Raw genomic sequence first — 27159 nt, 5'->3', positions numbered from 1 at the left:
CCTGAGCTTGATCCATTTTGTAAGCATTCAGATTATCCAACTTTCTACTGATATACAGACGTAAAGCACGGTCGTACTGCTGGGCTCGGAAGTGTGCTTTAAAGTTGTCAATAATTCCTGTGTATACAAAATATTAATGAGAAAACTGTAAAACAAAAAGACAGCTTATATAGCATTTTATCAACAAATAATAGGTTACCTGCGTCAAGAGCCTGTAGCTTGTTAGTCGTGTTTGCTAGGAGAGATATCAATTTAATATTGTTGAGCGGAATTCTTATTTTATGAACGGATGCATTATCCAAAAGAAGAGCAATTTTTCGATTCTGTCTTCCAAAGGCAACATTTAACTTTTTCACGTATGTTGTCATCCAAGCATTAATAGAATAATGGTATTCAACTTCATGTTTTTTTTTTTCCAATTGCAGTCATGGATAACAAATTAGTTCTTGCTTTAAAACATTCGGGGCTCTTGTGTTGCTCTTTGTAAGTCCCATCCGAGTTAGAGCAATCCAACTGTCAGACGAGTTTTACTTCTTTTTAGGCCATCAAGCAACTCGGAACATATGGTTCTTCTTGGTGGTTGCTGGTAATATAAGCCTGTTTCATCAAAGTTCATGATATCTATAGGATCATATGGCCCAAGAAGTTCTTCTATCTTCCTCAATTCGCTCTGAATGTTTTCAGAAGTGATATCTAGCGAGACACTTTCACCATGCATTGACCTGCATTTTACTCCAATTCACTTAAAAAGTTTGGCGAGTCATCCAGAAGAAAATGAAATTTCATTTTCAGGGATTCTATACTTCACTCAAGCAATAGGTCTTACATATCGAAGGATTAAGTCTCGATTGACTGGCAGATTATTATTGTTCATGTCTGCAATAAACTTTACAACTTTATCATTAAATTGAGGATAGCATGTTGTTTTTAGACTTTTACCATTTTTGACAACATTAATATTACTATATAACGTTTCAGCATTTTTGAGAATGTTTGATATAGTCTGTTGGGCAAGTGGTTAATCTAAATTGAATTTCTTCATAGCCCATTCACCTAATTCTGTTGATTAAGCTGGCTAGTAGTATTTTGATCCAAAAGCTCAATTTTTTGAAAAATAGAAAGGCGCACACGTTTATTATAGAATTTAAAGAAAGAAAACAACTTCTGTTATATCGTATATTTACTCTCCTCAAAATCATTTTGAGTCTATGACTCGTATATTATCCTTCTAGCAAATTCGATCAAGTCTTAAGCAAGTTTTGATTTGTTAATGTCGTTATACAATTACCAAATCTATACCAGCCGACAGTGCCCCTTTGTGGAAGCATTTTGTGCAAACATGTCTATAATGTAGCTACAATACATATTAAGTGATTTCCATTTTTTAGCTACCACAAATTTCGATTTAAGGATGGATATTCCAAAAATTTTGGCCACCCTTCAATAGAGCGACTATTGTATACAGTAATGCCTCAATGAAGCTCTTTAGTTGGGAATACTGGTGCTCATAGGAAATCTTGGCTTTGGTTTGTTTGTGAGCTTAAGTACTCCATTTTTTTGGGGCTTGAACAACTACAAATTAGTACAAGAAGTAAATTTGACTTCTTTCTTTGATGTGTACCTATACTTATGAAAGCTTTTATCCGCCTCTGCATCAACAAGAACAGAGACCAATTTCTCATAAAAATCAGGATCTCTTTCTTCCTGCTCGTTATGATGAATTTAAGGTAGATAATACGTTAGGAGGTCTAGAAAGCTTTTTTTCTTTTTGTCGAAAGATAAGTATATAATATTATTCTTACTTTCATCTTCTTCTTATGAAGCTCTTCTGAGCTGTTGCTTACTATTAAATCACCTTCTCCCTGATGCGCATAGTAGTTGCCGATACTGATAGTTGTCTAAAGTATGTGGTGAGAAAATTTTGAAAAAAGATCATTTTTGTATGAATAAATATACCGGAGATGGCTCAAGGGCTGGGCTTGAGGTTGTGCTTTTGAGCTTGTGCAGTTGCGCGTCTATCTCCAGTAAAATAGGCTCAGGGATGCCTTTTGAGTGTACTTTTACTTTTTGCAGAGTCGACTTATACACTGCTGCAGGATCCGTACTAAAACTTTCTTTAAAATGCTTACGAAAATTCTTTAGACCACTTAGAAGCTGGCGTATCACAGAAGAATTTTAAACATTTATTTTTTGACAATTTGAAACTGGCTTTATAGTTGGAGTGATCCATCATTGTTAATGAGAGAAAGTAAGAGAAAGTGAAATGAAATAAGTTTTTATATGTTTGAATACCCCTAAGTGAGCACAAAAGGGGAAAAGGGAGTGTATCTTCAAATACTACATCAATTGTTGCAAATCCAAGTTACTAGCTTCAGTTGTACGTAAATGACAATCTAATAAAGAAACCAAAGAATTGAATTCTTTTAAAAGACAAATTTTTTGAAAAAAAAAATTCCGCAATAAACTGCCAATCTTTTTTGTTTAAACGTTATCTTTTATTAAAGGTCCAATTGAGCGCTAAAAAATAAAACAAGTAAGTGTCCGCCCGGACCAGATCAATCCGTTTGGAGGTGTGATGCATAGAGAGACATACGAAGTTAGTTAAATTGTTTCAGCCATTCAATTAGTTTTTGTCCATGGGGTGTCTTGCATGTGATGGCTGTATAGTGTTGTAGTTGATTTAATTCATGGAGGATAGAATATGTAACAGGCCATCAACTGGTCTAGGGCAAAGCAATACTAGAGGGAACAAATGTGCGTGTCGGAAGCATATTCAAAAGGAAAGATACAGGGGCCAATCTTTTTTCAGCTAGCGTCATTTATTTTTTCAAAATGGACAAAATTTATCAGCCGTATTGTATTACTTTTTTTTTTAGCTTGTTTGTACAACTCTTTTCTTTATCTGCATGATTTTCATATGAAATACTAAACATTTATATACCCTTTCTATTCACTTTCAAGTATATGCAAAACCAAAACAAGACTTTTCTTTGACCTTTTCTTATCTTAGATTCATAAATCTTATACAACATACTTTAAATGAAAGGAATAATAATAATTAAAAAAAGGAGTCAGCTTCCTTGTGTAACCCTCATGGAATACCCATTCAGACAAATAAATAATAAAGCCAAAAGTAAATTAGTATTTCTTTTTTAATAGTATTTTTATGTAAAAAATAAATTATAAAAAAAAGGGTAAATTAACAATGAATTTTGAGAGGGAGAAACCATTAGATGCTAATTAGTTTTATCTATAAAAGGCTTGCATAAAAAACTTGATTGATTGTGTTACTCTTTTGAGGCTAATTAAAAATAACAATATAAACAAAGATTGAATAGGATTCAAGACCACACGATCCAGTCATTAAAAAAAGTAGGAATCGACTTGTGATTGAAATTTTGCCTCATCCTAAAATTAAAGGTACTTGATATAAAGTAACTTTGATAATTAATAAAAATTCAATTTATAAAAGCTACTTTTTTTAATTTTCTAAAGAATTGTTCTTTTTTTTTTTTTTTTTTACACAGGCAAATAAAGGTCCAGAGTAATTAAAGGCTCAGTTTGTAAAGATAAGAAAATGGGTCACTTTGTACTCAAATTTTGCTTGCCAAGAATACAGCATGTCAATTCAATCTGTTGAAATTCACTGACAACATTTTTTAACGTCATAGAGAGCATAATTTGTCTTTTTAACCTATCTTTTCTTTGAATTGTAATTTGCTTCCTTTTGTATTTCAAACAGGACTGATGATGGCTTTAACAAGACTTTGACAAGCTTAGGATACGATTCTTGATAATAAAGAAATGAATGTGTTCGATTGGTTTCATTCAATCCGAGGGTAAAGAATGATCCATCACGTTCCCTCACAGATTATAGGGGTTGTTTTTATATTAAAATAAAGACCAAAACAAGTTTCTGTGATCTTTCCAAGGTAGTGAAAACCAATCAAGTCAGAAGTTATAGAGCTTTTTTAAATAAAAGATGTTCCTTTATTTAATATGTTCTTTGTGTATATTTATATATTTTCTTTTAAAGAGACTTAATTATTATCTCTTTATCTTGAGATACAGAATAATCGGGACTTTTTTTGGGCTGGGATCGATGCTTTAAAGGCTGGCTTGCGCATTCTGTATTTGGAAGGTCCATCGTATTGTATTTACATTGGGCCATTTCTATAATAAGCTTTTGTTTCTTTGTTCATAGAACTGATACTAACATTCCTCATGATGCTGTATTGTTTACTCTCACCTATGCATCCTTTACCCTTTCTTTTATAAAGATTATATCTACAATGTGTCTTAAAGATCAGTTTCTATTTTATACCATTCTTATAACGAAACTTTTATTCCTCATTCTTATCGCGCGTTGGTTTCACTGTAGACCTGAATGGTCTCCAAAAAAAAAAGATAGATGACAAAGTAGCTCAATAAGCTACACATGTTTAATCATCCTATTAAGCTCACTTAGCATTCAAATCTATATCAAACGATAGGATTGTATCTATAAATAAGATTAGATATACATGCCTATATCCCCAATTGACAAGTATCAAGATGCTTTACAATCCTTGCTTTTTCAGAGAGGAGATTGAAAGTATGGTTCACTGTATGCCAAAATGGAATACCATATGAGGATTTCTTTCTTGAACGTGATTTATCTCTTTTGGTCTTTATAGAAAGAGGAATCAAGTTTAAAAAAAGATGCAATAAAAAGATAGAATCAAGATGAAGGAGACTGTGTTGAACGGATTCTACGTTTTGGAAGAACAGTGACATTAAGAGTTATAGCAAGTTGATTGGAATGAAACAAAAAAAAAATTGTCAATAGAACCTTTTTATGCTTGCCAAAGCAGACAAGATTGTAAAAGAAAAGAGAAAAACAAGGACGAAAAGTAGCGAAAAGTAAAACAGGACACCTCTTTTATAAACACATCATGTTTGGATCGAAAGAAGCTAGCAAGAAAAAGATGCCTTGCGTCTGTGTGACTGACTTTGATAGAACATGCATAGCATCAATCTGTGGTTATCGTTGGAGTGTCTAGACTTGGACTTTTCATAAAGCATCAATCACTCCAACAGTATTTAGAGTACCTTGATCAGAAGAAGTACCGCTCAAGTTGTACAGGTGCTTCAAGGGACAAAATGAAGAAAATACAAGGTTGACATACTGAGGCTCAGAAAGAACGAGATTCATGTTTTGATTTTTGGAGAGACAAATGAGGCTCCCCTTCTGCTGACACGTTTATTTTAAATGAGCTCGTGGAATGCACTCTTTGGTTTCTTTACAAACAAGAAAAAGCAAGGGTTGTATCAAAAAGGCCAAAAAAAAAAAACACTTTATTTTCCACATTGAAATGGATACAGTATGCAACATTGCCTTTAATCATCTACGCCATAGCGACTAATTTAAAAAAAAGTAAGCCAACTGTCTTTTTCGGTTTACGATGACCACTTACGCTTTCATTTCTTTAATCTCTTCTTCCTTCTTTTGTATATTCATCTTCTTTGTCACCTTATTTTGTTGATAATAAAGAACAATCAAATAACGACCAAGGATATTGAAACCTTGAAGGTGTTCACATGCATTTTTCGCGTCATAGATATCTTCATAGACTACAAATGCTGTTCCTCTTGTATCTGTTGCATTGCCACTATAGACAAATATGGAATGAGTTATACACAGTTCTTCATTTCACAAAACATCGTACGCATTATTACACTCTGATTTGTCGAATAGGGCCATATTTTCCAAACACTTCATACATTTCCTCGGTTGTGATTTTGAAAGGCAGATTTCTATTCAAATCATCAATAACAAGAATCAAAAGATGAAATGCTTGTTTACCTAACAAACAAGACTCTGTTGACTTCAGGTGGTAATCTTGTCTATGTATTTTTTATTAAGGAAACTTTTATAACCAGAATACGTATTTTACTTGGATTACTTACAGATGATTTATTATTTACATTCATTTTTTTTATATGAGCGAAAAGAAAAAAAAAGATGCATTCTACTTTGCAGTGATTTGCGTTAGTGGCAAGAGAAATTTTTTCTGGCCAATAGAATTTTTTTTCAGAGCATTTTTTTTTAACACAGTCAGCAACGCCTATTTTTCCAAAGAGCTTTTCCAAATTGTGAGTTAGGAGCAACCATGTTTCCCAATACTGCTTTGCTTAGAATGGGTGTCTGAAATTTGTAACCAGCCTTGGCTTTTTGGCTTTGATATTTTCTTGAAGATATAAATACTCTGCTCATTCTTAAACATTCTACTGTATTTTTTATAAACTTAACCTATTTATTTTTACTTGTCATGATCAGCACAGTTAAATTCTACCATTACCTACCTTCTGGTGAATTTGCTTGTAATGAAGAACCTGGGTATCAGACAAAACAAGATGGAACAGCTACCAACTCGTTGTATCAGATGGAAGGCATTTCAGATGATAGTTCGTCCGAGGATGAAGATGATCATTTTAATACAGCAGTGGCGGTGGAAAAAATTGATTTAAAAGTAACGCCTTTACCTAATATGATTTGGACACTAACCCAGTATAAGCCAAAATATGTTGCTCAATTTATTTCTCTGTTGCAGAACAAAAGTTTTAAGGATTCTAAAGCTGCTTATAAGTTCAATGATCAATGGAAAAAAATGGAGGAACCATCTTACCTGGTTACAAACCAGTTTCCAAAGTTAAGCGTAAACAAATAACGTAAAACTGACAGAGGAACACTTACAATATTTAAATGAATTGGTTGAAAAGCATCGTACTTGCATTGTGAAAGATGCTATAGAATCCCTTTGTGAGGCTTTTCATGACTGAACAATTAATGAATCCACTGTATATCGTCGGATTACTGAAAAGTTGAAATTCACTTTAACTCGTACACAAGCAAGGTTTGTAAACCGAAATTCTGATGATACACTTGAACATCGTAGACAATGTATTGAAGATATGTATGCAATGAACGATGATATCTTTTACAAGAGAGAATGCATTTTTGTGGACGAAATCAGGTTCAAGAAAACATGGTACGTCCCATGGCATGGTCCAAGAAAGGTGAGCATGCAAAAAAAGATGTGGAAGCAGTAGACATTCATCTGAGTATCTTGGGTTGTATATCAGCCTTTGAATTGATCGCTGTTTCGCAACAAGTTACAAAATCAAGCCGAAAAAAAAAAGCGCCGAAAAAAAAGTGTATTTTATAAATTTTCTCTTGTCAAAATTAAATATTCTATTTTCAAACGTAAATTACTGTAAACAGTGTTCATAAAAGAGGGATCTATTCTTCTTTGGAAGGTCTTTGGAGATCCATGGCTTCCGTCATTTTGAAGAACAAGTCCCAATTTTCAAATGTCTTTTTAAAGAGGTCAGAGCCAGGACCTAAAAGGAGATTGTCAGTATCTAGATAAAGCGTCGATGTGTGTGTGCTTTTACCATGTGAATAGATAAAGACATCACTCATCGAGTGAACGCCTTGGTCTTGATCGTGAGGAAGATTGCCGCTCCATGGAAGACCCGCTAGAGTAAAACAGATCAGTCTCTTATTGCACCCCCATTGGCATCTTACCTCCATTCTTTCCTGCCGCATCGTTCGGGTTGGCAACATAATGACCGTGTTCATCCGACACTGTGGGTTGACGAGGTCCCTTTTGGGTGGTCTGCCAAGCTTCGAAATGATCCGGTCCATTGGACGTACCGGCGGCCAAGGTGATTTTTGGAGACTAAAAGAGAACATGAGCAAGCGCAGAGAATAGAGAGGATCGACTTACAAAGTTGTCAGGGAAGCCATCCTGGTTGTGATCAAAGTAACCAGGAAAACCTGCTTGAGCATACACACCGATCGAGTTCCGCATGTCCTCCTTGGCGGCATGGGTACGGATGTGAGCCTGATCGACCGTGCCCCACACGTCAAACGAGTGAGCGTGATCGGCCGTGACGAGGATGAGGGTATCTTCATATTCACCGTGTTTCTATGTCACATACGATGTCAGCCAGACAGGTTTACCGAGATCTGCATTTACCTTCAGCCACTGGATTGTCTTTTGGATCGTCACGTCCAGTTCGATGAGTTCAGCCCAGGCACGGGGGAAATCAAAGGTATGTAACTGTGAAATGGATGAGTCGCTGTCCCACCTGCTAACCAAATCAGCCTACCTGTTTGTCGACCGAAGCCGCTTCGGACATCATAAAGAACCCATGCTGACCCCCTCGCTTTTTCAATACTTCCAAGGCGGCCAGGGTCATATCGGCCAGACCGGGTTGATCGGATCCCAAGGCATCTTGACCACTGAGATCAGGATGGGCCTTGTTACCCACGGTGTTGTTCACATACAGGTTTCTTTCAAACCAACTGTTCAAAAGCGTTAGTAAAAGATGACAGACTTGTCTATGGCACTTACACATCCAGGTTTCCCTTTCGAAAGATACCCATCAATTTCTCATCCTTCTTTTTGTTCTTCAGCAGTTCTTTCTTGTCGTGCACAAGATGATAGCCCGCTTTTTGAAAGGCCTTGTAATAATCCTTTCCTTTCAAACTCTTGGGCGCGTTGAAGTATTCTGCACCTCCGGTCAACCAGACATCAGGGAGGACTAGGAAGCATGTCAGCACAAAAAGCGGAATCGATCGGTCACTTACCCGCCTGGGTCCAGTTGTGAACCCCATGAAGGAGTTGATCGGTGATTTCGGCCGATTGGCTTCTTTGACGTGTATGAGAGATGAAGGCAGAAGGAGTGGCGTCCTAAAAAAAACAATCAGTCAAGGTGGATCGGATCCGGACGACTTACTTGTCCATAAGCTGTAGAGACGATCCCGATCGCCTTCTTGGGTTGACGACGACGGATGAGTTCGGTGATCAACTCCACCTTGGGGTCATCGAATGGGTCACTGGACGAGTCCGCATAGACACCCAAGGCGTTCACGGAACTCTTGTGGCCGGTGGCATAAGATGAGGCGGAATTGGCCGAATCGGTCAGGAGACTGTCGACCGAGTTGGTGATGACATGGCCGAGGTTATCAAAGTCCTCAAAGGAAAGCAAACTGTGATACTTGCCAGAGGTATGTTTTCGGGCAAGAGCACGAGCAGCAGTGATCATCTGTGGACAGGGTGAGTCGTTTTTAAAAGTGAACCATCGTAGACTTACCCCGACGTTGGTACCATCCGAAATGAACAAGATGACGTTCTTTGCTTTTTTCTTGGGTTTTTTAGGCTAAAGAAAAGGTGTGAATGATTTGTTTAGGATATGTGCTTGGATCTACCTCGACAACGTGATATTGAACCGTATAGGATTTCTTGGACCCATACTGCACTTTGATTTCATAGAGACCAGGCTCAGTCAACTTTAGCTTTCTCCAAGCGCGTGCGGCGACAGCCACTTGAATCGGTCTCTGTCCGTTCTGGAGTGCCGAAGCATAGTGTTTTTCGATGGAATCCGTCCAATTGAACTTCCAGTGTTCGATGACAGGTTGAGATTGGACCTTGAAGAATCGGTTGACATCCACCCACTTGCCCTTGTCTTTACGAATCGTCGTCTTGAATTGATCGTAAGGTTTAGGAGTCGGTTTGGACGTATCCTTGTCATACGCATGAAGTTCAACTCTCAAATCAAAATAGGCGCCAGGAAGAAAAGTGGATCTAGCAAAAAGTGAGTGGTCATTGAAAAAGATGGGGGCTTGAGTTCAAACTTACACGTCAGGAGGGAAAATACAGGCATGTGGATCAGGACAGGCTCCGAGACGAGGGAATTGACCTTCGGGATCGGCTGGTCGAGAAGAAAATGGATGTTGGGAACCAGCCAAGACAGTAGAAGAGGCGGCAGTCAAAGTAAGAACGGTGATCAAAAGTCCTTTCATAAAGTAGTAAAGAAATCAAAAAAGATAGAAAAATGAAATGATTTATATACAAGTCAGCATGAGGGTGCACCCCTCCTCTTTTTTTCTAAAAGAACATTGAGAATAATAAAAAAAAAGGAACAAGACAGATAAAAGTCTTTTTTGATTCAGCCAGCCAGCTTGCGACGATCGATGCACGTTGACGAATGATGGATGACAATGTTCTACAACATGTCACACAAAACAGTAGACCAAGGACGACATTCACCTGGTAAATTCACTTCAGGGTTTGTTACACAGTTCATGTCTGAAGAGGATCCATTGGTTTCATCGAAAGTATTGTCTTATTCACAAAATGAAAACAGAAAATAAGGATTCAAGCAAGAATGAAGAGTCTAGTTGTATGTATGACATGCATGGATGCAGTGAACACTGTATTCAAGTACTCTCTATCCATGGACAGTCTAGTGTCCATACTTGCTTCTCACTCACCCGTCTGCTTTCATCATGTACACTACCCCTACCAGATTTGTTTTTTAACTTCATGATGGATGATGATAGAATGACACTTGTCGAATAAACACCATTTGAGAAAAACAATTGAGTCTGAATGGTTAAATACTTTATCCGCTAGTCTCCTTATAGAAAACACCTACTTTTGTATATTCCATCAAATTAAAATGGAGGTGTTGCATTCATTTTGCTCTCCTCACTCTACTGTTTTAAAAAGTGAGGGATAAGCAAGGGGGGATTCATGTTCAAACTCTCACAGATCTACACTGATCCTATCCATTCAAGTCGTGAACCGTCTTCATTCACACGTGCACGAGATGAATGAAGGCGTGGCCACAGATGAGTTTTTACTGGGTCTGTGGTAAATGTAGTGCAAATAGACCGGCTAAAGTTGAAACCTGCCCTTCCATTTCCTTTTTAGGCACCCTTCTCCAAATCTGGAAAGCGTACAAGCAATAAAGTCCACAGTGACTTGCTTTGTACATCGAGCCTGGTTGAAACAAGAAGCATAGATAAAAAGACGCTTGTTCATGAGCATCAAAATAGGCACAGTGGATGCTTTCGGTTCAAACCAAGCATAGCATCCCCTTTTTCTTTCAAACGATTCATCCACTCTGTTTATCATCAACACAAAGAACGGTTGCATGGTCAGATCAACCGATATTTTTTGAAGGGCCCCAAAAGGGGTTTTATTTTATTTACACATTGTCTGAAAGAGCGTACGTTGTTCACAGCGGATAGGGGTGAACATCATTATCCAGTCTGTTCACTAGATCACCCCTTAGCATTTTCCTTTTCTTTCACTGTAGTTTCATCTGATTGACTTCTTTCTTTGTAGGATGAGTATTGCTTGTGAGTCAAGAGAGCTTCCATCAGACCTTTGGATGGCTTCATATTCCTGTAGAGTCCTTTGAATCCCTTTGAAGCCGGCGCCATATTACCATACTCTGCAGCAGGAAGCATGGGCTGGGGTGGCATGTCTACCGGATTAAAGTATTGATAGGTTGCTCTTGCTGCGATAATAAGGATCCAGTGGATCTATAAAGAGTGAACACAAAGAGCGTATCCTATCATTTGTCTTACATAAACAACAGTCATGACAGCAAAGCATACAAAGGACCATTTTAGTTCGTCTTTGAATAACCGTTGACAGTTGTAATAGTCTTCCTTACTTTCTAGTGGAATCGGTGGTGCCTCTGTCGCATTGTTGCTTTGATGATAAACATCGGCCATGTAGCTTGTCGAAGCACTGATACACCAATTGTAAAACCCAGCTTGATCTGAGGCAAAGAAGATAAAGTTCACCAAGGTCACGACCAGTACAGCAATCGCATTGGCTGTGATGGCGAACACGGTCATTCTGGATTGATACATCCCAATGATCCTGACATCGATTCGAGGCTGTAAAACGTGTGTGAGATGATTGCTTTGTGAATCAAACAAAATAAAAACAAGGTACCCTGAATAGAAATAAAGCCAGACAGAATAAATTGACGACACCAAACAGCAAGTTGATGGCACCAAAGGCAACCAGTGGAATCATTTGAAGATAGGAATAAAAGGCTGTGAACAGATTAGTTCAGATCTCATTCTCTCCATCCATCACCTACGACTCTTTTGTAAGAAGGCCAAGATGGCAAAATAAAAGCTCAAGACCTAAAAAGAAGAAGGGTTAAAGCGATTGGCAACAAAGGGATTTGCTTGGTTTACAGCCCACAAGAAATAAATGATGGGATGGTTGATCGAGCTATGGATGCATCCACAACAATACGCTCTAAACCTCAAATCATTGTATCTCTGTAGATTCATCTGTTGAACAAGATCGGGTAGTGGAGGAGGTGGCATCATCATCTTTTTATAACAAAAATAAAGAAAAAAAAAAAAAAAAAACCTGTGCTCCTTTTTTATTTCAGTGCGATGGATGTTTTTGAAAACATCTAAAAATGGTAAATCAACAAGGATTATTGACAAAACGTATTTTGAACATGTTGACGAATGGTGGATAACGGATTCTGTTTGAACTCTCCAAACTGCATCAATTTTTGCATTCGAAGGATTTCTTGCATTCTATCAACCTGTTTTAGTCCAGTGTGTCATGCACCAGAATCCAACACTTACTCTGCTTGTTTCTTTGCCTTTTTTGATTTGATCTTATTCGTCGGTATGATGCTTTCCTTTTTCTCTTCTTCTGTACTCATCGCTGTCACCGCAGGCTTCGACTTGAATTTGATGGTATCCAAGATATCGCCAATACCGCTTAAATCCATGCCAAGATTATTTTGAATTTTGATCTCTTTTTTCCTTTGTTGTTTCTTTACTGCGTAGGAATGATCGAGTTCTATATTTCATAAAGAACATATGTCAACTTTTCTTCTCTCTTTCCCCCCCCCCTCTCCTCACTCACTTTCAAGCCATGCCTCATGTCGTTGCTTCTTTTTGACTTCTTTTTTAGCTAATTCAAACTGCTTGTTATCAAGATCATTCACTTCAGTTGCAGAGACATCTTTATTTATGGCTGCTGATTTTCTCTGGCGAGAAGGTGTTTCACCCGGTCTTGATTTCAGTTTTGATCTTGCTGCTTTACCCATCGGTGGTGTTGAAAAAAAAAAAATATGTGACTGAACTGTGGATGTATTTTCACTTCAAATGGGGACTCAAGCGGTAACTCAATACAACCAATCAATTTCGACCTCCTTGTTTCGACTTGATTGAGACTGGAAATGGTGTTTAGCATCTTTTTGAAAGTGTATTCAAAGAGATGGAAGAGTGACATCAACAAACATTTTAAAAGATCCCTCTTCTTTTTCGCTCAGTCATTTTCAAACTACCACTGCTTATACTCTATCCACAGGATGTAGCAGCAAATGGCACGGCTCCTATGCCTCTTGACTGAGTCTCCTACCGAGACTCTTATCGCATGGATGAACCCAAACACTTTTCTGTGTGAGCATCTTGCTACTCTCTCTCAAGACAGTGCGTGCGGCATGTGCTCATCTTTATGATAACCCGACGGTATCAATAAAGATTCTTTGATTCATTCCTGTTAGACTCAAGCCGGACTCCTCTGTTTTCACATCGAGATCAAGTGAATAAGACTCCCCTTCCCTTGGACTATGCTCGTTCGATTCCCTCTCGATCTTTATTTTCTCAACCTGTTGCAACAAACGTTGGCTTCTCTCTTGGCTATGGACGCCTTCTGACTTGGTTCAAATCTCCCCTTTTTCACTCTCTCTCTCTCTTGCCACATTCGTGTATCCGATAGTTCAGGTGGTCTCTCCCAAGAAAACTGGCAAGAAATGACATGCCATCCCACCTTTTGCTGTCGACCCACCTACAGTGGATCAAGCACTATGTCCTGTCCAATGTTTCAAGACATGATGAGATCCACAGGCTCGTCCTCATCAACTGTTGTCTGCTAACACTCTGTCTATTGGCTTCACCAAGAGTTCGTCTCTTTGTCTCGGGCTTTTATTCGTTCTTTGACGTCTTCTGGATCAAGATGTCTCCATGGATCCCTCTTGTGATGCTTGGTCACTGGGGCTTTGTCAGGTACTTTTATGATCAACGCAACTCAGTGGCTATGATACCCTTTACTTTACGGTCCTCTCAGGTTCCGATGATGATGAATCCTTTGATACTTTGGATCGCTTTTTTCTCTGGATTAGTATCACCCCATGTCCTGCTTTGGTTCTGATGGTCTCACATCATTCTCTAAAGAATTGTAAAAACAAACACAAGCAAAGATAAAAAATAAAGATGTCATCGAAATGTTTTAGATAATAGGCATTATGCTAAAGCTTAAAAATGTCATTACAAGCTCCAAAAAAAAAGAATTCTGGTTTTATAATTGATATTGCAAATAACATGATGAAAGATTTAAAATCATTCAACTATCGTCTTGGCTGCTAATAGGCAACTTTGCTGAATTGAAAGCTATGACACCTATTGTCCATGTCAACAAGTCTATAGGAAAGTGTATATTTATTGAAAAAGTGTCTGTTAAAAGCAAGTTCATATTCTATCTGTTGTATTTCAAAGGCTCAGAATTTATTCTTTTCTTACAAAGCCATATAGCCTATAATGGATTTTCGTCATAACAAAAAGTCGGCATCTTCAAAATTTTCCACCCAAAAAAAAAAAAGACAAAGGAATGAGCAACCCAAGTTGCAGGCGGGGTTTTTTTTCTACCTTTGCTCAGTTGTACAACATTTTTGCTTAACAAAAGTGCAAGTGAAAGAGTCAAACATACGTGGATGAAAGAAGGAAAGATGAGTTGTAGGCTTTCATAGTAGGGTTGCTTAAAAAAGAAATATTTCAAGTCACATATCAACCCATCGTATTTTGTTTCAAATGATGTCCTCTTTTTTTTTTTTTTTCTACAGCTTCTTTTGTTTCTTTTGTTTCTTTTTCTCAGAATTTTTTTTTTTAAAATGTCACTAATTTACGGTTATGAAATGGGTTCGTAGTGAAAAAGATAAAACAGAGTTTCTATTTACAATGCTCAAACCATGTCTAGATCCTATTCCAGGACAAGTGGGTCAAGTCATTTCGCCACCACTTTTATCCACAAAAATTACGGTTTCAAGTACCGGAAATACAACCCGTTGGATCTTTTACGGAAAGCGACAAGAGATTTTGGACTGGATCAAGCAACACCAAGAGCTGACACTCGAAAACTCTCTTTTTGCCAGTAGAGGCAACGACAAGGTCCATACGGAGCTGGTTATCGATCTCCAGCAGCTGTACGATAGCGAGCAAGGATACTATGATTACATCAAGTCGTTCTTTGTGAGTATTTATGATGTTGAACGAGTCAAGGTCGAGATCCGACCTCGATTGGAATCCAGGGATAGCATGATTCCTTCTTTGAGTAGAATCATCGTGGCGAGTGGGACAAGGCTGGGTGATATCATGGACGACCTTGAAATCGAATGGTTCAAACCTGCAGAAAGTTACATTCGACAGGCCGTTCATCTCTTGAATGATGACCCTACACCAAGCCATGTTATCAGTGCCAAGCCTCCGACATCCGTTCAAGTCGTCAGTGAGCACGACCAGTGAAAAAGTGGAGGGTGAGCCTAATGACCTGCATATCGTGTTGACCTCTTTCAGTCCCCCCCCTCCCCCTTGAAAAGACTATTGCATTTAAAATAAACGCTCCATGCAGGCATACGACTTTGGGTTGTTGCTGACATTAAACCCCAACCAATCATAAAACAAGCATGAAGCAATCTCCCCCCCCCCACTTGACGAAAAGGAGATAAAGTTTGTCCGTCCATATTTATAGTGTGATAAACAAGCAGTTTTCATGATGAGAATGAAATGGTTTAAGCTACTGATGAAGCAGGATTTGATAAATCAATTCAACAGACACATGGGAAATAGATGGCTTAGAGAGAAACCGATAGAATACCAGACAGCTTGTCACTGATTGAGAACCTTTCTTGAGATTTCGATGGGAATTTAGATTCTGTGTATTGTTTTTTTTTTTTCTTTTGTATACAAATGCATGGTTTACAAAGCATTTTCTTTTCATTTTGGGGGTAATGATTCACATTGGCTTGGGAATAAATCAGGATTTAATCTGCATTTAAACACGAAAACCATTGCCTTTCTCTTTACTTTTTTTTTTGCCATGTCCGTCAAAAAGGAATTGAAACTATTTGATGAAAGCAAGTTAGGTCTGCCCAACTCTGCTAAAGACCTTTAGATAATCATTGATGGTGTAGTTTACGATTTGAATCGATTGGCAGATTTACATCCTCGTGTTCTCTTGAAGTGGCCGGTAAAGATGCTACGGATGCGTTCTACGGCTTACACCGACAGGACGTGTTCGAAAGATACGATCGTTACTAGATTGGGTTCATTGCTGGCTATCGACCCCCGATAGAGTGACGAGAAATGGGTGATGTATCAAAAGTGCCTTATGCTGAACCCAATGCATGGCAAGGATTTAAATCGCCCTATTCCACGTAAACAGACAAATGCCCAAAGTGGAAAAAAAAAGATAATTTCAGAACGGGATAGGGAATCTCACTTGAAGTTCAGAGCTACTGTTCGCCGCCTCCTCGACGGTTTGATGTCAGAAGCAAGACAGTACGAGGATACGGGAGAAAGGCCCTCGGATGCGTTTGTTCAGAAGCTAGGTGCCTATGGCCTGCTTGCAGTCAACCTAGGGCCGGGTCCTTGGCTAGCATCCTTTGTGCTTCTAGGCGGGATCCAGCCTGCCGAGTAGGATCATTTTCACGAGCTGCTCATACATGGAGCATTCGCAAGACGCGGCTCGCCCGGATGGATCTCTGGGAGGCATGACGCTATCGATTCCGACCGTGTTAAACTTTTGTCCACCGGCTCTGAAGGCCAAGGTGGTACCTGAGGTCTTGGGCGGTCAAAAGCGCATGGTCCTCACAGAGCCTCCGACAGGTTCGGATGTGGCAAGCATCAGGACCGTGGCGGTGAAAATGCCAGATGGGAAACACTAGGTTGTGAACGGGACCAAAAAGTGGATCACGCACGGTAAGCGATTCAAGTGAAGAACAAGCAAGTGAGGATAAGGTCATTTTGTAGATTACTTTTTTCGACAGCCGTATGAACCGAGGGAGGCCTATCGATGCTTTTGATTGAGCGTACAGAAGGGGTGGAAACAAAGCAGATCAAGCCATCGTATTCTTCTTTTGCCGGAACTGCCCATGCCCCCATTTGAATAGGTAAAATGCCTTGGTTCTTTTGGTCACTATTGATCCTGTGGCACAGGTAAGAGTGCCTGTTGAGAATTGACTTGACCAAGAAAACAAGGGTCTTTTTGTTATCCTCTCTCATTTGAATCATGAACGCTGGAGCATGCTTACAGGCGCTACGATGACTGCTCGTGTTGCAGTCGAAGCACGTTTCAAATGGGCACGTCAAAAAAAAAGTGTTTGACAAACCATTCATAGACCAGCCAGCGATCCGATTTAAATTGGCACGCATGGTAAAAAAAAAAAGTGAGCCATTTGAATTCACTCATCCAACGAAAAAAAAAAAAAAAAAAAAAAAAAAAAAAAAATAGATTTCTTCCGGGGACTCGTTTGTAGCTCGTATGCCTTGGTAAACAAAACAGTATGTACTGATTAAAAGAGATAAAAGATATAATATGCATCAATGGATGAGCAAGTTTATTTTCAAAAGCAAGTATATCCAGTCCATTTTTCAGCCATCTCATGTGCACCTATGATATTGTTCACTGCAAAAGTACAATATAGTTTGAGTTTTCGATCTGAATTTATAATAGCATGGTTTTCAAAAACAAGAGACTGGCAATCATACGCTGACAACACCTCTAGATGGTGCGCTGTTCAAGAAAAAATTAGCCATTTGGCTGTTTTATTATTAGGATGAGTAGAAAGACATGTCGAGCCGACCCACGTTTTCCTGCTGGTAGCATTACCCTTACGGTAGAGATTGACGACTGGGGCGGTTATAGAATGTGTCTAGATCCACTGCATCTCTGTCAATGAGCAAAAGAGGTATTTGACAAGGAGAGAGGTTGGAATTATGGCAGTCGATAGCTACCATAAATAGTCTTTAGAGATCATTGAATTCATCGCATGAGATGTAACATACCCCCCGTCATTTAAAAACGTTTTCTTTCAAATATTGACCCTGAAAAACTTTTTTAATGGGCCGCCAAACACAATTTAAAAGAACGTCGGACGACTCATAGCCTTGTGGTCAGGTAAGACTATGCTTCCACATGTCAGCTTCATGCTTCACTGTTTTTGTCTCTCTCAATACGCAGAAAGCGTTATCAATCTTTGCCTTTACCCCAAATGTCTTGTGAAAAAATCTGACCACAATGTTCATTACACAATTTTTTACTGTGATACATTCGTGTTCACAAAGACCAAGTTCACCTCTTGCTCTCTCTCTCTCTCCTTTAGGGTGAAAGAATGACTGCATCAACCCATTCCATTCATGATCTATAGGCTCAACTCTCAACTTTAATTGCTTTCTCAAAATAAACATTCGTTTCTTCCTAGTCTCACAGTTGTCTGGAAAACTGGAATCAAAGTAAAGGAAATAAGGTTTCGATTAAGGTTGTATCCAATGATGAGTGTGTGTTTTTTGTGACCTGGCCATAAATGGATGAATTTGAAAACACCCCCTCTCTTTCCCTTTCAGTATTTATACCTTTACATAAAAAAGGTTTGTTATCGTATTCTATAAACAATGGGCAACTGTATGCCTTTGATGCATACCGCCCATACTAAATACACAACTCACGTAGGTAGCAAAAGTATGGCTTCGGCTCAGGAAATAACAACGGCAGTCGACCCAACAAATCACACTACAATTAACACAAATAGAGAGTTTCATAATGAAGAATCTGCCACTTACTGGCTACCGAAAGATGAGGATGAGCAAAAACGACTCACAGGAGTAAATGAGCATTAAGTTATAAATAACGGGCTGTTGTTTAACCTATTCTATATTAGCAACACTTTGGATGTAAAGAATTATTTGGAGGGTAATGATTAGGCTCTCAAGAGACTTGTATGAATGTATTTCTAACCCTTCTTTGCTGTAAAGAAACGTATTGAATAGTATCCGTGACACGCTGGACTTTGAAAAGGGTATTTCTATTCTTGATGTAGGTTGTGGATCAGGCATCTGGGTGATGGCAAGTAGCAATGATAGGTAGCAAGACGAATAGAACACAAGGCTGATGTTGTATTCCATTTAGGACATGATCAACGATTACCCGAATTGTACCTACCACGGCTGTGACATTGCAGATGTTACCAACAAAGTCCTAGAGATAAAGCAATTCACCTACAAACATGGTAATGTGGTAAAGGGCCTTCCGTACGCTGACAACATGTTCGATTTCGTTCACATGCGGTTCTTTGTATACGCACTCCGCAAAGAGGAGTGGCCGATCGCAATAAAAGAACTCATTCGCGTTGTCAAGCCAGGAGGGATGTTGCAACTAACAGAAGCTGATCCTCAGGTAAGCATCCAAGTTTGGCTTGTGTCTTGTACTCAAGGGTCGTCACCTCTAGTTACCCAAAGACAGCTCTTCCATTGTTTACACCCTGACGAATACGTGTGAGTCTACATGATATGCTTCGTATCCACACAATTAAATAGGAACCATCTATAGTTAATTCGATTGCGATCTCAAAAGGACAGAATATAGAAATTGCTCAGGAGCTAGAAGGTTTACTTTCAGCGCATGACAATGTCAAGGTGGTGCAGTCTGATGATAGACGTTGTAATATGAGTAAGTCAACAAAGATCAGCCCTTATAGCTCATGACTAACATCCAATGGCCTCACGGTAGGTTCTGGAACAGCCACTGCAAAGAAACTTGTATGGGATGTTCTTGAGGCAACAAAAAGTGTGATCGATTTGATAGGGCCCATGTTAGGCATAAAAGACAAACAAGATGTTCCGAGATATCTAGATGAGCTCAAACACTGCTTAACTCATACAGATTGTTACTTTTGCGTTCGGTCCGTTTCTGCAAAAAAGCTGTAGCTTGTCCATCGGTGTGTTTGAAATACGCAGATTGTTTTATAGCTCAAATGAATAAAATAATAAACGGCCAATAGAATATAAGGTGTGTCTGAGCTAAAAGCTGTCCAAAACCACCAGAACACTTGAAAAGGATGAAATCAGACATGTTTTATTCAATATTTCTTCTTGTTGGCTTGCTGGCAACACATCCTACAGAGTGCTTCACATAACAGAGCCTGTATCATAAAACAATGTTAGCACGTTTGAAGATACTTTTTTTTTATCCATTTTTCTATTCATATTCTCAACTTATTACAGTATCGATCAGCCAGAGCAAAACACATTTTCAGTTAAATTGTTATGATCATGTACAGCTAGATCTTTATGTGCTGTATTGTTGTAGATCCAGATTAATCAATTGTTCCTGTATACATTCAGCTCTCCCCCTTCCTTTTTTTTTTTTCTTGATCAAAAAGAGTAAATTAAGATTGACTATTGAAAACGAATGGTTTTATTCTGCATTTTTTTTTTTCACAAGCGTTGGTACACAAGTCTCAAGTTCCAAAGTTGTTGAGGGTATTGAAAAAAAAGGGGCTACAGGAGAAAGAGAAAAAGAAAGTGGAGGAATACGACTGTTTATTCAACCAATTCATCAATTGTCAAACTGTATTCAATGGATGAATTGAAGGTAAAGGATAAACAGAATAACATGCATGAAAGTGACGTGAATCAAAAGGAACAGGATGTGTTTGACTGAATACGCTAATCGAGGTCTTTTTCTTTTTGAGAATGACACACTTTGACCAGTGAAAGATTTGTCAGCAGTCAACCCAGATGAACGCGTTCAATAGCGGGGGGAAGGCAGCAGATGAAGGTACAGAGATTAGAATGGTGGACAAACAGAATTCATTGAATAGAACAGAGGATTGGATAGATATCATCTTAAGAAAAAGTGAGATAGGAACTAAATTATCAAACGGGCCTATTCAAGCCCCTTCTTTGGATAGCATAGGAAGAAGTGTTACAAATTCCTAGTGCTGACATCTCATAACCTGTATTGTGATAGAGTCATTGTCAACTATGAAGATAGTTGGCTTTCTGTAGAGCTTACAAAGAAATAAGCAATACCATAAAGACTGGTTTTCAGACGAACCTTTAGGGTTATTGAAGAAAAGAGGAAGAGCTATTTAGGTTGAGAGTCAGCAAAAAAAAAAAGAAAGCGTGGGAAATTGTCATTTGCTTGACAAAACTCCGTCCATTTGCTTTTAAATGGATTTTCCACATTCTCATTGTTTCCTTTTTCACTTTACAAAACATCATGCCCAACGCAGCTATTGAAGAACACAGTCAAGACGTCAACAACTACAAGCCAACACATCCTACTTACTTTAGGGTTGTTCGTCAAGGATCACCAGGAGAGTTCTCGAGTAAACTCGTGGCCGAGCGTGCGTTTCCTAAAGGTTCAGTGATTGCTGCCTTGGAAGGTTTGACGGCTGGAGAAAAGCGTTATTCGTCTGTTCAGATCAGTGAAAATGAACATGTGGAGTTAAACAGTGACCTGTTGTACATGAATCATTCATGCGACCCTTCTGCCTTGATGGACGTTGACAACATGGCAGTCACTGCAGCCAAAGACATTCATGCTGGTGATGAGATCACCTTTTTCTATCCATCAACGGAATGGGATATGGGTAAGTGATATTTGAACATTGTTTGAGATTATTTTTTTTTTCTTGATTGCTAATCCATATTACGATCATTAGCACAACCCTTTTCTTGTTGGTGCGGGTCACCCAAGGTAAGCACCACTCAAAACGTTGAATATTTGTCATTTAACTTTTTGAAATTCCGATAGTGTGTCCAAATTGTGCAAGGAGCTCACCACCTGCCTTCTGAGGTCTTGAAGCAATTTCAGCTGAGTAAGCATATCAGTGAACTTATCGCTAGACGAGATGCAGCATCATCATAGATTAAAGTGTGTGTGAATGTACACGTGTATTATACGATAAAATAAAAGTTGAATGCCCTTGTCATTTTATATTGGAAAATATCCCATTTTATTTGAAATCAGATGGATTGTTATCAACCTGACACAATGTACCCCCTAACCCTTTATGATGAAAAAGATACTAGGTAGGAAAAAAAATGCGTTTTAATGAGTCATTTTCAAAGGGAAAACTTGAGTAAATAAAAAAACATTATAAATACATTATGTGGAAAAATGATTTGCGCATTTTATAAAAAATTAGCACACTTCAAATTACTAGGCTTAGATGATGATAAGAATGCCAAAAAAAGCGGCTTGAAGATGGCATTTCTGGTGAGAACAGTGTTTTAGTTTTTTGCAGGATACTTATAGAGCCACAGGGTTGCCTGTGTTGAATTGAATACCGTTCGAAAAAAAAAAAAAAAAAAACTTTGTTCAAAGAAATGGTATGCTTTTTGTGCTTGGAAAAGCTTGCTGAACTTGAGTTTTTCTTGTGAGTTTTCTTGACATATGTTTTTGAAGGGAATGGCTAGACTAGCCTCTAGTGATAGGGTCAGATTGCTTTTGGCAATTGAATGAGCATGAAATCCTGGAGCTCTAAGCATAAAGATCAGAGGATGGGAGTCTTTCAGGTTACATAATGTAATCAAATTGGTTTATGCAGCGACAGCCCAAACTGTTTTGTTGTTTTAATCTGTGATGTTTTTCAAAAAGACAGCCACTGTCCTTTAGTTTATTGAAATAAAAGAAGAATTAGGTACATTTTTTATAAAATATTCCAATTTGGTTCATCCACTGATTAGCATTTGCATGAATACCAATCAATTCATATCCATTGGGTGCCTCTACAGATACAGGACCTCCACCATGACCTCCGTACCAAGGGCTGACCCTTCCACTAGACATCTTGAACTGAAGACCATCAATCCAATCACCACAACGGACCACCAAGCCTTGGATGCGTTCGCCAGGAAGCACAGCAAACCCTGAACGCCCTCCGCCCAATTTACCTATCACTTCCTTGCTGCCGTCGCTCCAGTGCAAAACAAAGCCATCAAGGAAAGCACCATGGTGAATGGTGATATGGACAAGCTCCTTTCTGTAGGTGCCGTTCATAAAGACAACCGTATACTTTGATTCGCCTTCTACATTTCCATACACGTCACTCTTGATCACCGTTCCGTGAATGCCAGGAAGCTGAGCCTTGTGTTGGGTTAGGAACGAAAGGAGGTTGTCTACAGACTTTTCTTGCTGATTGACGGATACAGCGTCGATTTTTATGCTCTCGTTAGGTGAGCATTGACACTGTTGATAGACATCAGCCGTGGACAACACGAGGTGTTTTGGCTGTTCTTTTAAAAATTCTACATGTGTGCGATAGTGACCATCGACAGACATAACAATCATCGACAGGCCACCAGGCGCTTTTATTTCCAATTGGCCGGATTCCAAGGGTATAAAAGAGGGCATCTCGGAGCTGATGAAACCTTTGGGGCCATCTTGAGGAAGTCGAAAAGCAGGATGGAATCGTAAACGCATGATGTCGGAACGATGCCTAAATTCAAGTTCATTATTAAAAAGTGAAACAGATGCGATAAGTTACCAGTGAGATCCTTTTTCATCTTCAGGTGGTATTGGGCCATAGCCTGGTTCTTTGGCCATGAAAGTACGATTCCAGTTATTGAAGCCTCTGCTCATGATACCTTCAAGTCCCAAATATGGATTAGTTTTTTGGGGGGATAGACATCCTTTATAGATCATTACCTGAGGGTGTGTGTTCTAGCGTGTACAAATGACCGACCTCATGCAACTATCAAATGTGTCAGTCTGTGTCCAAATCACTTGTAGGAGCATCTCTCTTTACCATGGCACCCATCCCGATATTCAGGGCCATCCACCATGTTCCTGATTCACCAGCATCGTTCGCGACATAACGTGTGTCGGTCAAGGTGTCGTTCATCATGCATGGCACCACATCTTCAATCGAGGCAGGCCAAGCATGCAGTGAGTGAGAACCAAAGATACCCAGGCGCAAGTCGCCCGCACCGCCTCCCAGGGCGGCATGCCCCAGGATGACCTGCTCCGTGGGATCCCAATGTGAATCCAAGATCAAACAAGCCACATGGCAAGGGTGACGAAAACGTCCATGCCGCTTCAGATCCTCTAGACAGATCCCAAACAAGCTCTCAACCGATTCATCTTCTTCCCCGCCTTGCTGAGCACGTCGTCTGTCCCGAAGCTCACGTACGGTCTTTGCAGACCGGACGACATGGACCTCTGCCGTCGTCCTCATCGTCCCTTTGTCTTGAGCCGACACAGTATCGGGCAACCATGCCTCCTCCAATCGAAACGTACGTCGACCCATCCCGTTCCGATCCATCTGCTCCGCACAGAACGCTTGCCACAGATAACCTGCCATACGGAATTTTTCAATAGCCACCTCCAATTTGTTTTGTCGCCTCTTTTCGGGAGGGACGTCAAAAGAAGCGTCAGAGTCGGCTCCGACGAGGATCACAAGTGACAGGGGAGGGTTCTGGAGCAGAGGGAGATAGTGGACGTGAAAGTGGAGGGTGGTATTCGCAAAGAGTAGCGTGACCGTGTTGGGTCCAGGCAGGAGGTGAACAAGTGCCTTAAAGTACGAGTTGACACACGGCCAGTGCGTGCTTCCAAAGTCATTGCAAACAACTTGGATGGGAAGGTCAAAGACATCGTCTCGTTTACCTGCCCGTCCGTGAATTAAAAGAAATCTCTACAAGTACATGTTATGCAAAAAAGAAACTGGCAGTGGCAATCAGAACCTACTTGATGCACCGTCTCTCCTTCTTTCACATTACAAATCTCAATGTCGGTTCTAGGAGGTCTTTCGGGTATTGGAGGTGCGTTGCTTGAATAATAAATGTGCATTGTGTAATAAAAGTAAAAGAGTGTTTGTACACTATGCAAAGTTTTACAGAGTCGACATCCTGTCCTACCAATTTAGGAAAAGATCTTGTTGAACTCAGCCATCTTTGAATGTGAACTCTCCTTGTGACGATAGTCACTTGCCTTGTATAAAAAGAAGACAAGGTACCTGCATGTCTTCCTTCAAAGCTATTAAAACAGCGTAGGCTTTCTCCTGGTTAAGTTTAGTGTCTAGGCTTCTTGGAAGATGTCAAAGGGTTCAATTAGGAGATAAGGAATGGGTGATAGTTTCAAGCAGCTCTTTTTCAATACAACAATACTTTCTTAGGTTTTATTTCATGGTTGCTCTCTTTTTTTTTTTTTTTTTTGTTGCGAATGACCAGCTGGCATCACAAAAACATCCAATTTGGCAATTGACTTTTTCATTGAACCGTGACTGTAAATACTTCTGAGGTTGTCTTCTCTGTACTGATTTTCTGTCCACAATTTTTTTTTTCTTTTTATATCTCCCTTCTTCAACAATGAGCGATTCTAACACTATCATTGGTATTAACTTTGGTACCGCTTACACTTCTATTGCCTATATCAACAAAGTAAAAAAAAAAAAGATTTTGATGGATGCCACTTTAGTCCATGTTCCTTACTGATGTTATATTCTATAGGAAGGCCGTGCTGATTGTCTTGCTAATGAAGAAGGTGACAGACAAATCTCTTCTTCTCTCGCTTTCCATGGTAATGAGGAGGTAACTTGAAGCCCATGGAGATTAAATTAAAAAAAAACTAAAACTTGTTTTTTTTTTTATTAGGTTGTTGGTTCTCAAGCCAAATCTGACATTCCCCGTCACCCCGACACCACTGTTGCCAACTTCCGTGCTAACCTTGGTAAGAGGTGAGTAGATAAAGACCAGAAGAAGCAGACGAGGTTTCTGATCGATTTCAATAGTTTTGCCGAAGCTGAAAACTTGACAGGTTCTGCTGCACCTGTGGTTGAAAAGAACGGTTTGCCTGCCTATGAAATCAGCTTACCTGAAGGAAAGACGGTGTTGACAGCCCAAGAGATCTCTGCCAAATTTTTGCGCCACATTCGTGAATCGGCCGAAGCTTTCTTGGGTACCTCGATCGGTGGTGCCGTGATGGCCGTTCCCTCCTACTTTACCGAGAAGCAACGTGAGGAGCTGGTGGCTGCGGCTGAAGGTGCTGGTATCAAGGTCAAGCAATTGGTTCAAGAGTCTGCCGCTGCCGCTCTGGCCTATGGCGTCGGTCAAGAATCCAGCAGCAGTGCTCCTCAAGACAAGACGATCGTTGTCTGTGACTTGGGTGGTCATTCCTTTGACGTGACCGTCCTGGCCGTTCGTTCGGGCATGTACTCTATCTTGGCCACGGCCCATGATACCAAGGTGGGTGGTGCCTCCTTTGATGACAACCTGATCAAACACTTTACATCTGAATTCCAAAAGAAATCCAAGATTGACATCTCTTCCAACAAGAAGGCTTTGGCCAAGCTCCGTAACGCAGTCGAAGTCACCAAGAAGATGTTGTCCAGCGGTAACTCTGCACCCTGTTTTGTTGAATCCTTGGCCGAAGGCGTCGATTTCCACAGCACAGTGAACCGTATGCGTTTCGAACTCTTGTCAAAGAATGTGTTCAGTCAACTTCAATCGGTCGTCAACCAAGTATTGGAAAAAAGTCAGTTGGATGCCTCTGAAATCGATCAAGTCCTTCTCGCCGGTGGTTCCGCTCGTATTCCCAAGTTTGCCTTGAAGATTCGTGAGGTGTTCTCTAGCGAACACACCAAGGTCTTGAACGAATTGGAGGCAGATGAAGTCGTTGCTCGCGGTTGTGCTATCCAAGGATCCTTGATTGCTGGTTTTGAAAAGGAAGATGTGGATGCTGCTGTTCACCCTGTTGTTACCTTGGTTCCTCACACCTCCAAGGCGATCGGTATTCTCAACGCCAACAATGAATTTGTCACCATCGTTCCTCGCGGTACTGCTCTTCCCACCCGCCGTATCTTTGAATTCTCAAATGCTCAAGCCAACCAGACACACGCTTATGTTGCCTTGTATGAAGGAGACCACACGGTTGAAAAGTATGAAGTGAAGCCTGAACCTGTGCCTGTTGAAGAAGGTGAGGAACCTTATGAAGAAGAACCCGAAATTCACACCAAGGTCTACAACAAGCCTGCTGCTCAATTGATCGAGGCCTCTCTTGCTCTTGAAAAGGCTGCCAAGGCCAAGGAAAGCAAGATTGAAGTCCAAATCACGATTGATGCCCAATCCAATGTTACATTAGCCTTGCGTGAAAAGAATGGCAAGAATGTTGTCAAGGCTGAATCCAAGAAATAAACTTTTTTTTATTTTACCCTATTTTTTTTAATGCACCCATTTTTATTATGGCCAACCTTCCATCGCGTCATTTAAAAACATGG

The 27159-nt window shown here is 39.8% G+C and overlaps 11 protein-coding genes across 11 annotated transcripts; 6 read left to right on the top strand and 5 right to left on the bottom strand.

The window, feature by feature from the left end:
- Window positions 1-427: 427 nt before the first annotated feature.
- RO3G_04632 (uncharacterized protein) lies at window positions 428-697 on the top strand (the record flags this gene model as incomplete). The annotated part of the gene is made up of 3 exons (XM_067659222.1): window positions 428-483; window positions 542-586; window positions 628-697. The coding sequence occupies 3 exons, from the start codon at window positions 428-430 to the stop codon at window positions 695-697; spliced, it is 171 nt and encodes a 56-aa protein (XP_067515323.1).
- A 4682-nt stretch (window positions 698-5379) lies between these two features.
- RO3G_04631 (uncharacterized protein) lies at window positions 5380-5973 on the bottom strand (the record flags this gene model as incomplete). The annotated part of the gene is made up of 5 exons (XM_067659221.1): window positions 5380-5401; window positions 5457-5651; window positions 5719-5796; window positions 5846-5886; window positions 5950-5973. The coding sequence occupies 5 exons, from the start codon at window positions 5971-5973 to the stop codon at window positions 5380-5382; spliced, it is 360 nt and encodes a 119-aa protein (XP_067515322.1).
- A 1309-nt stretch (window positions 5974-7282) lies between these two features.
- Window positions 7283-9853, bottom strand: RO3G_04630 (uncharacterized protein; the record flags this gene model as incomplete). Its single annotated transcript, XM_067659220.1, has 12 exons — window positions 7283-7383; window positions 7438-7521; window positions 7571-7724; window positions 7773-7973; window positions 8025-8108; window positions 8158-8353; window positions 8403-8592; window positions 8639-8741; window positions 8788-9096; window positions 9145-9210; window positions 9260-9635; window positions 9690-9853. 12 exons carry the CDS (start codon window positions 9851-9853, stop codon window positions 7283-7285), a joined length of 2028 nt encoding a protein of 675 aa, XP_067515321.1.
- A 1266-nt stretch (window positions 9854-11119) lies between these two features.
- Window positions 11120-11704, bottom strand: RO3G_04629 (uncharacterized protein; the record flags this gene model as incomplete). Its single annotated transcript, XM_067659219.1, has 2 exons — window positions 11120-11383; window positions 11429-11704. The coding sequence occupies 2 exons, from the start codon at window positions 11702-11704 to the stop codon at window positions 11120-11122; spliced, it is 540 nt and encodes a 179-aa protein (XP_067515320.1).
- A 602-nt stretch (window positions 11705-12306) lies between these two features.
- RO3G_04628 (uncharacterized protein) lies at window positions 12307-12933 on the bottom strand (the record flags this gene model as incomplete). Its single annotated transcript, XM_067659218.1, has 3 exons — window positions 12307-12412; window positions 12464-12683; window positions 12750-12933. The coding sequence occupies 3 exons, from the start codon at window positions 12931-12933 to the stop codon at window positions 12307-12309; spliced, it is 510 nt and encodes a 169-aa protein (XP_067515319.1).
- A 1909-nt stretch (window positions 12934-14842) lies between these two features.
- On the top strand, window positions 14843-15406 carry RO3G_04627 (uncharacterized protein; the record flags this gene model as incomplete). The annotated part of the gene is made up of 1 exon (XM_067659217.1): window positions 14843-15406. One exon carries the CDS (start codon window positions 14843-14845, stop codon window positions 15404-15406), a length of 564 nt encoding a protein of 187 aa, XP_067515318.1.
- Window positions 15407-16605: 1199 nt separating this feature from the next.
- RO3G_04626 (uncharacterized protein) lies at window positions 16606-16965 on the top strand (the record flags this gene model as incomplete). Its single annotated transcript, XM_067659216.1, has 2 exons — window positions 16606-16800; window positions 16930-16965. The coding sequence occupies 2 exons, from the start codon at window positions 16606-16608 to the stop codon at window positions 16963-16965; spliced, it is 231 nt and encodes a 76-aa protein (XP_067515317.1).
- A 1588-nt stretch (window positions 16966-18553) lies between these two features.
- RO3G_04625 (uncharacterized protein) lies at window positions 18554-19864 on the top strand (the record flags this gene model as incomplete). The annotated part of the gene is made up of 6 exons (XM_067659215.1): window positions 18554-18763; window positions 18820-18851; window positions 18929-18974; window positions 19068-19334; window positions 19475-19607; window positions 19821-19864. 6 exons carry the CDS (start codon window positions 18554-18556, stop codon window positions 19862-19864), a joined length of 732 nt encoding a protein of 243 aa, XP_067515316.1.
- A 1297-nt stretch (window positions 19865-21161) lies between these two features.
- On the top strand, window positions 21162-21812 carry RO3G_04624 (uncharacterized protein; the record flags this gene model as incomplete). The annotated part of the gene is made up of 3 exons (XM_067659214.1): window positions 21162-21534; window positions 21607-21641; window positions 21699-21812. 3 exons carry the CDS (start codon window positions 21162-21164, stop codon window positions 21810-21812), a joined length of 522 nt encoding a protein of 173 aa, XP_067515315.1.
- Window positions 21813-22583: 771 nt separating this feature from the next.
- RO3G_04623 (uncharacterized protein) lies at window positions 22584-23528 on the bottom strand (the record flags this gene model as incomplete). The annotated part of the gene is made up of 2 exons (XM_067659213.1): window positions 22584-23385; window positions 23434-23528. The coding sequence occupies 2 exons, from the start codon at window positions 23526-23528 to the stop codon at window positions 22584-22586; spliced, it is 897 nt and encodes a 298-aa protein (XP_067515314.1).
- Window positions 23529-25252: 1724 nt separating this feature from the next.
- On the top strand, window positions 25253-27076 carry RO3G_04622 (uncharacterized protein; the record flags this gene model as incomplete). The annotated part of the gene is made up of 4 exons (XM_067659212.1): window positions 25253-25324; window positions 25394-25474; window positions 25538-25620; window positions 25675-27076. 4 exons carry the CDS (start codon window positions 25253-25255, stop codon window positions 27074-27076), a joined length of 1638 nt encoding a protein of 545 aa, XP_067515313.1.
- Between the last annotated feature and the right edge of the window lie 83 nt (window positions 27077-27159).

This window comes from Rhizopus delemar, genomic scaffold (genome assembly GCF_000149305.1).
Source record: "Rhizopus delemar RA 99-880 supercont3.3 genomic scaffold, whole genome shotgun sequence".
In the NCBI taxonomy this organism is placed as follows: domain Eukaryota; kingdom Fungi; phylum Mucoromycota; class Mucoromycetes; order Mucorales; family Rhizopodaceae; genus Rhizopus; species Rhizopus delemar.
The sequence above is the reverse complement of the archived record's forward strand: the minus strand, read 5'-3'. Positions and strand labels throughout refer to the sequence as shown.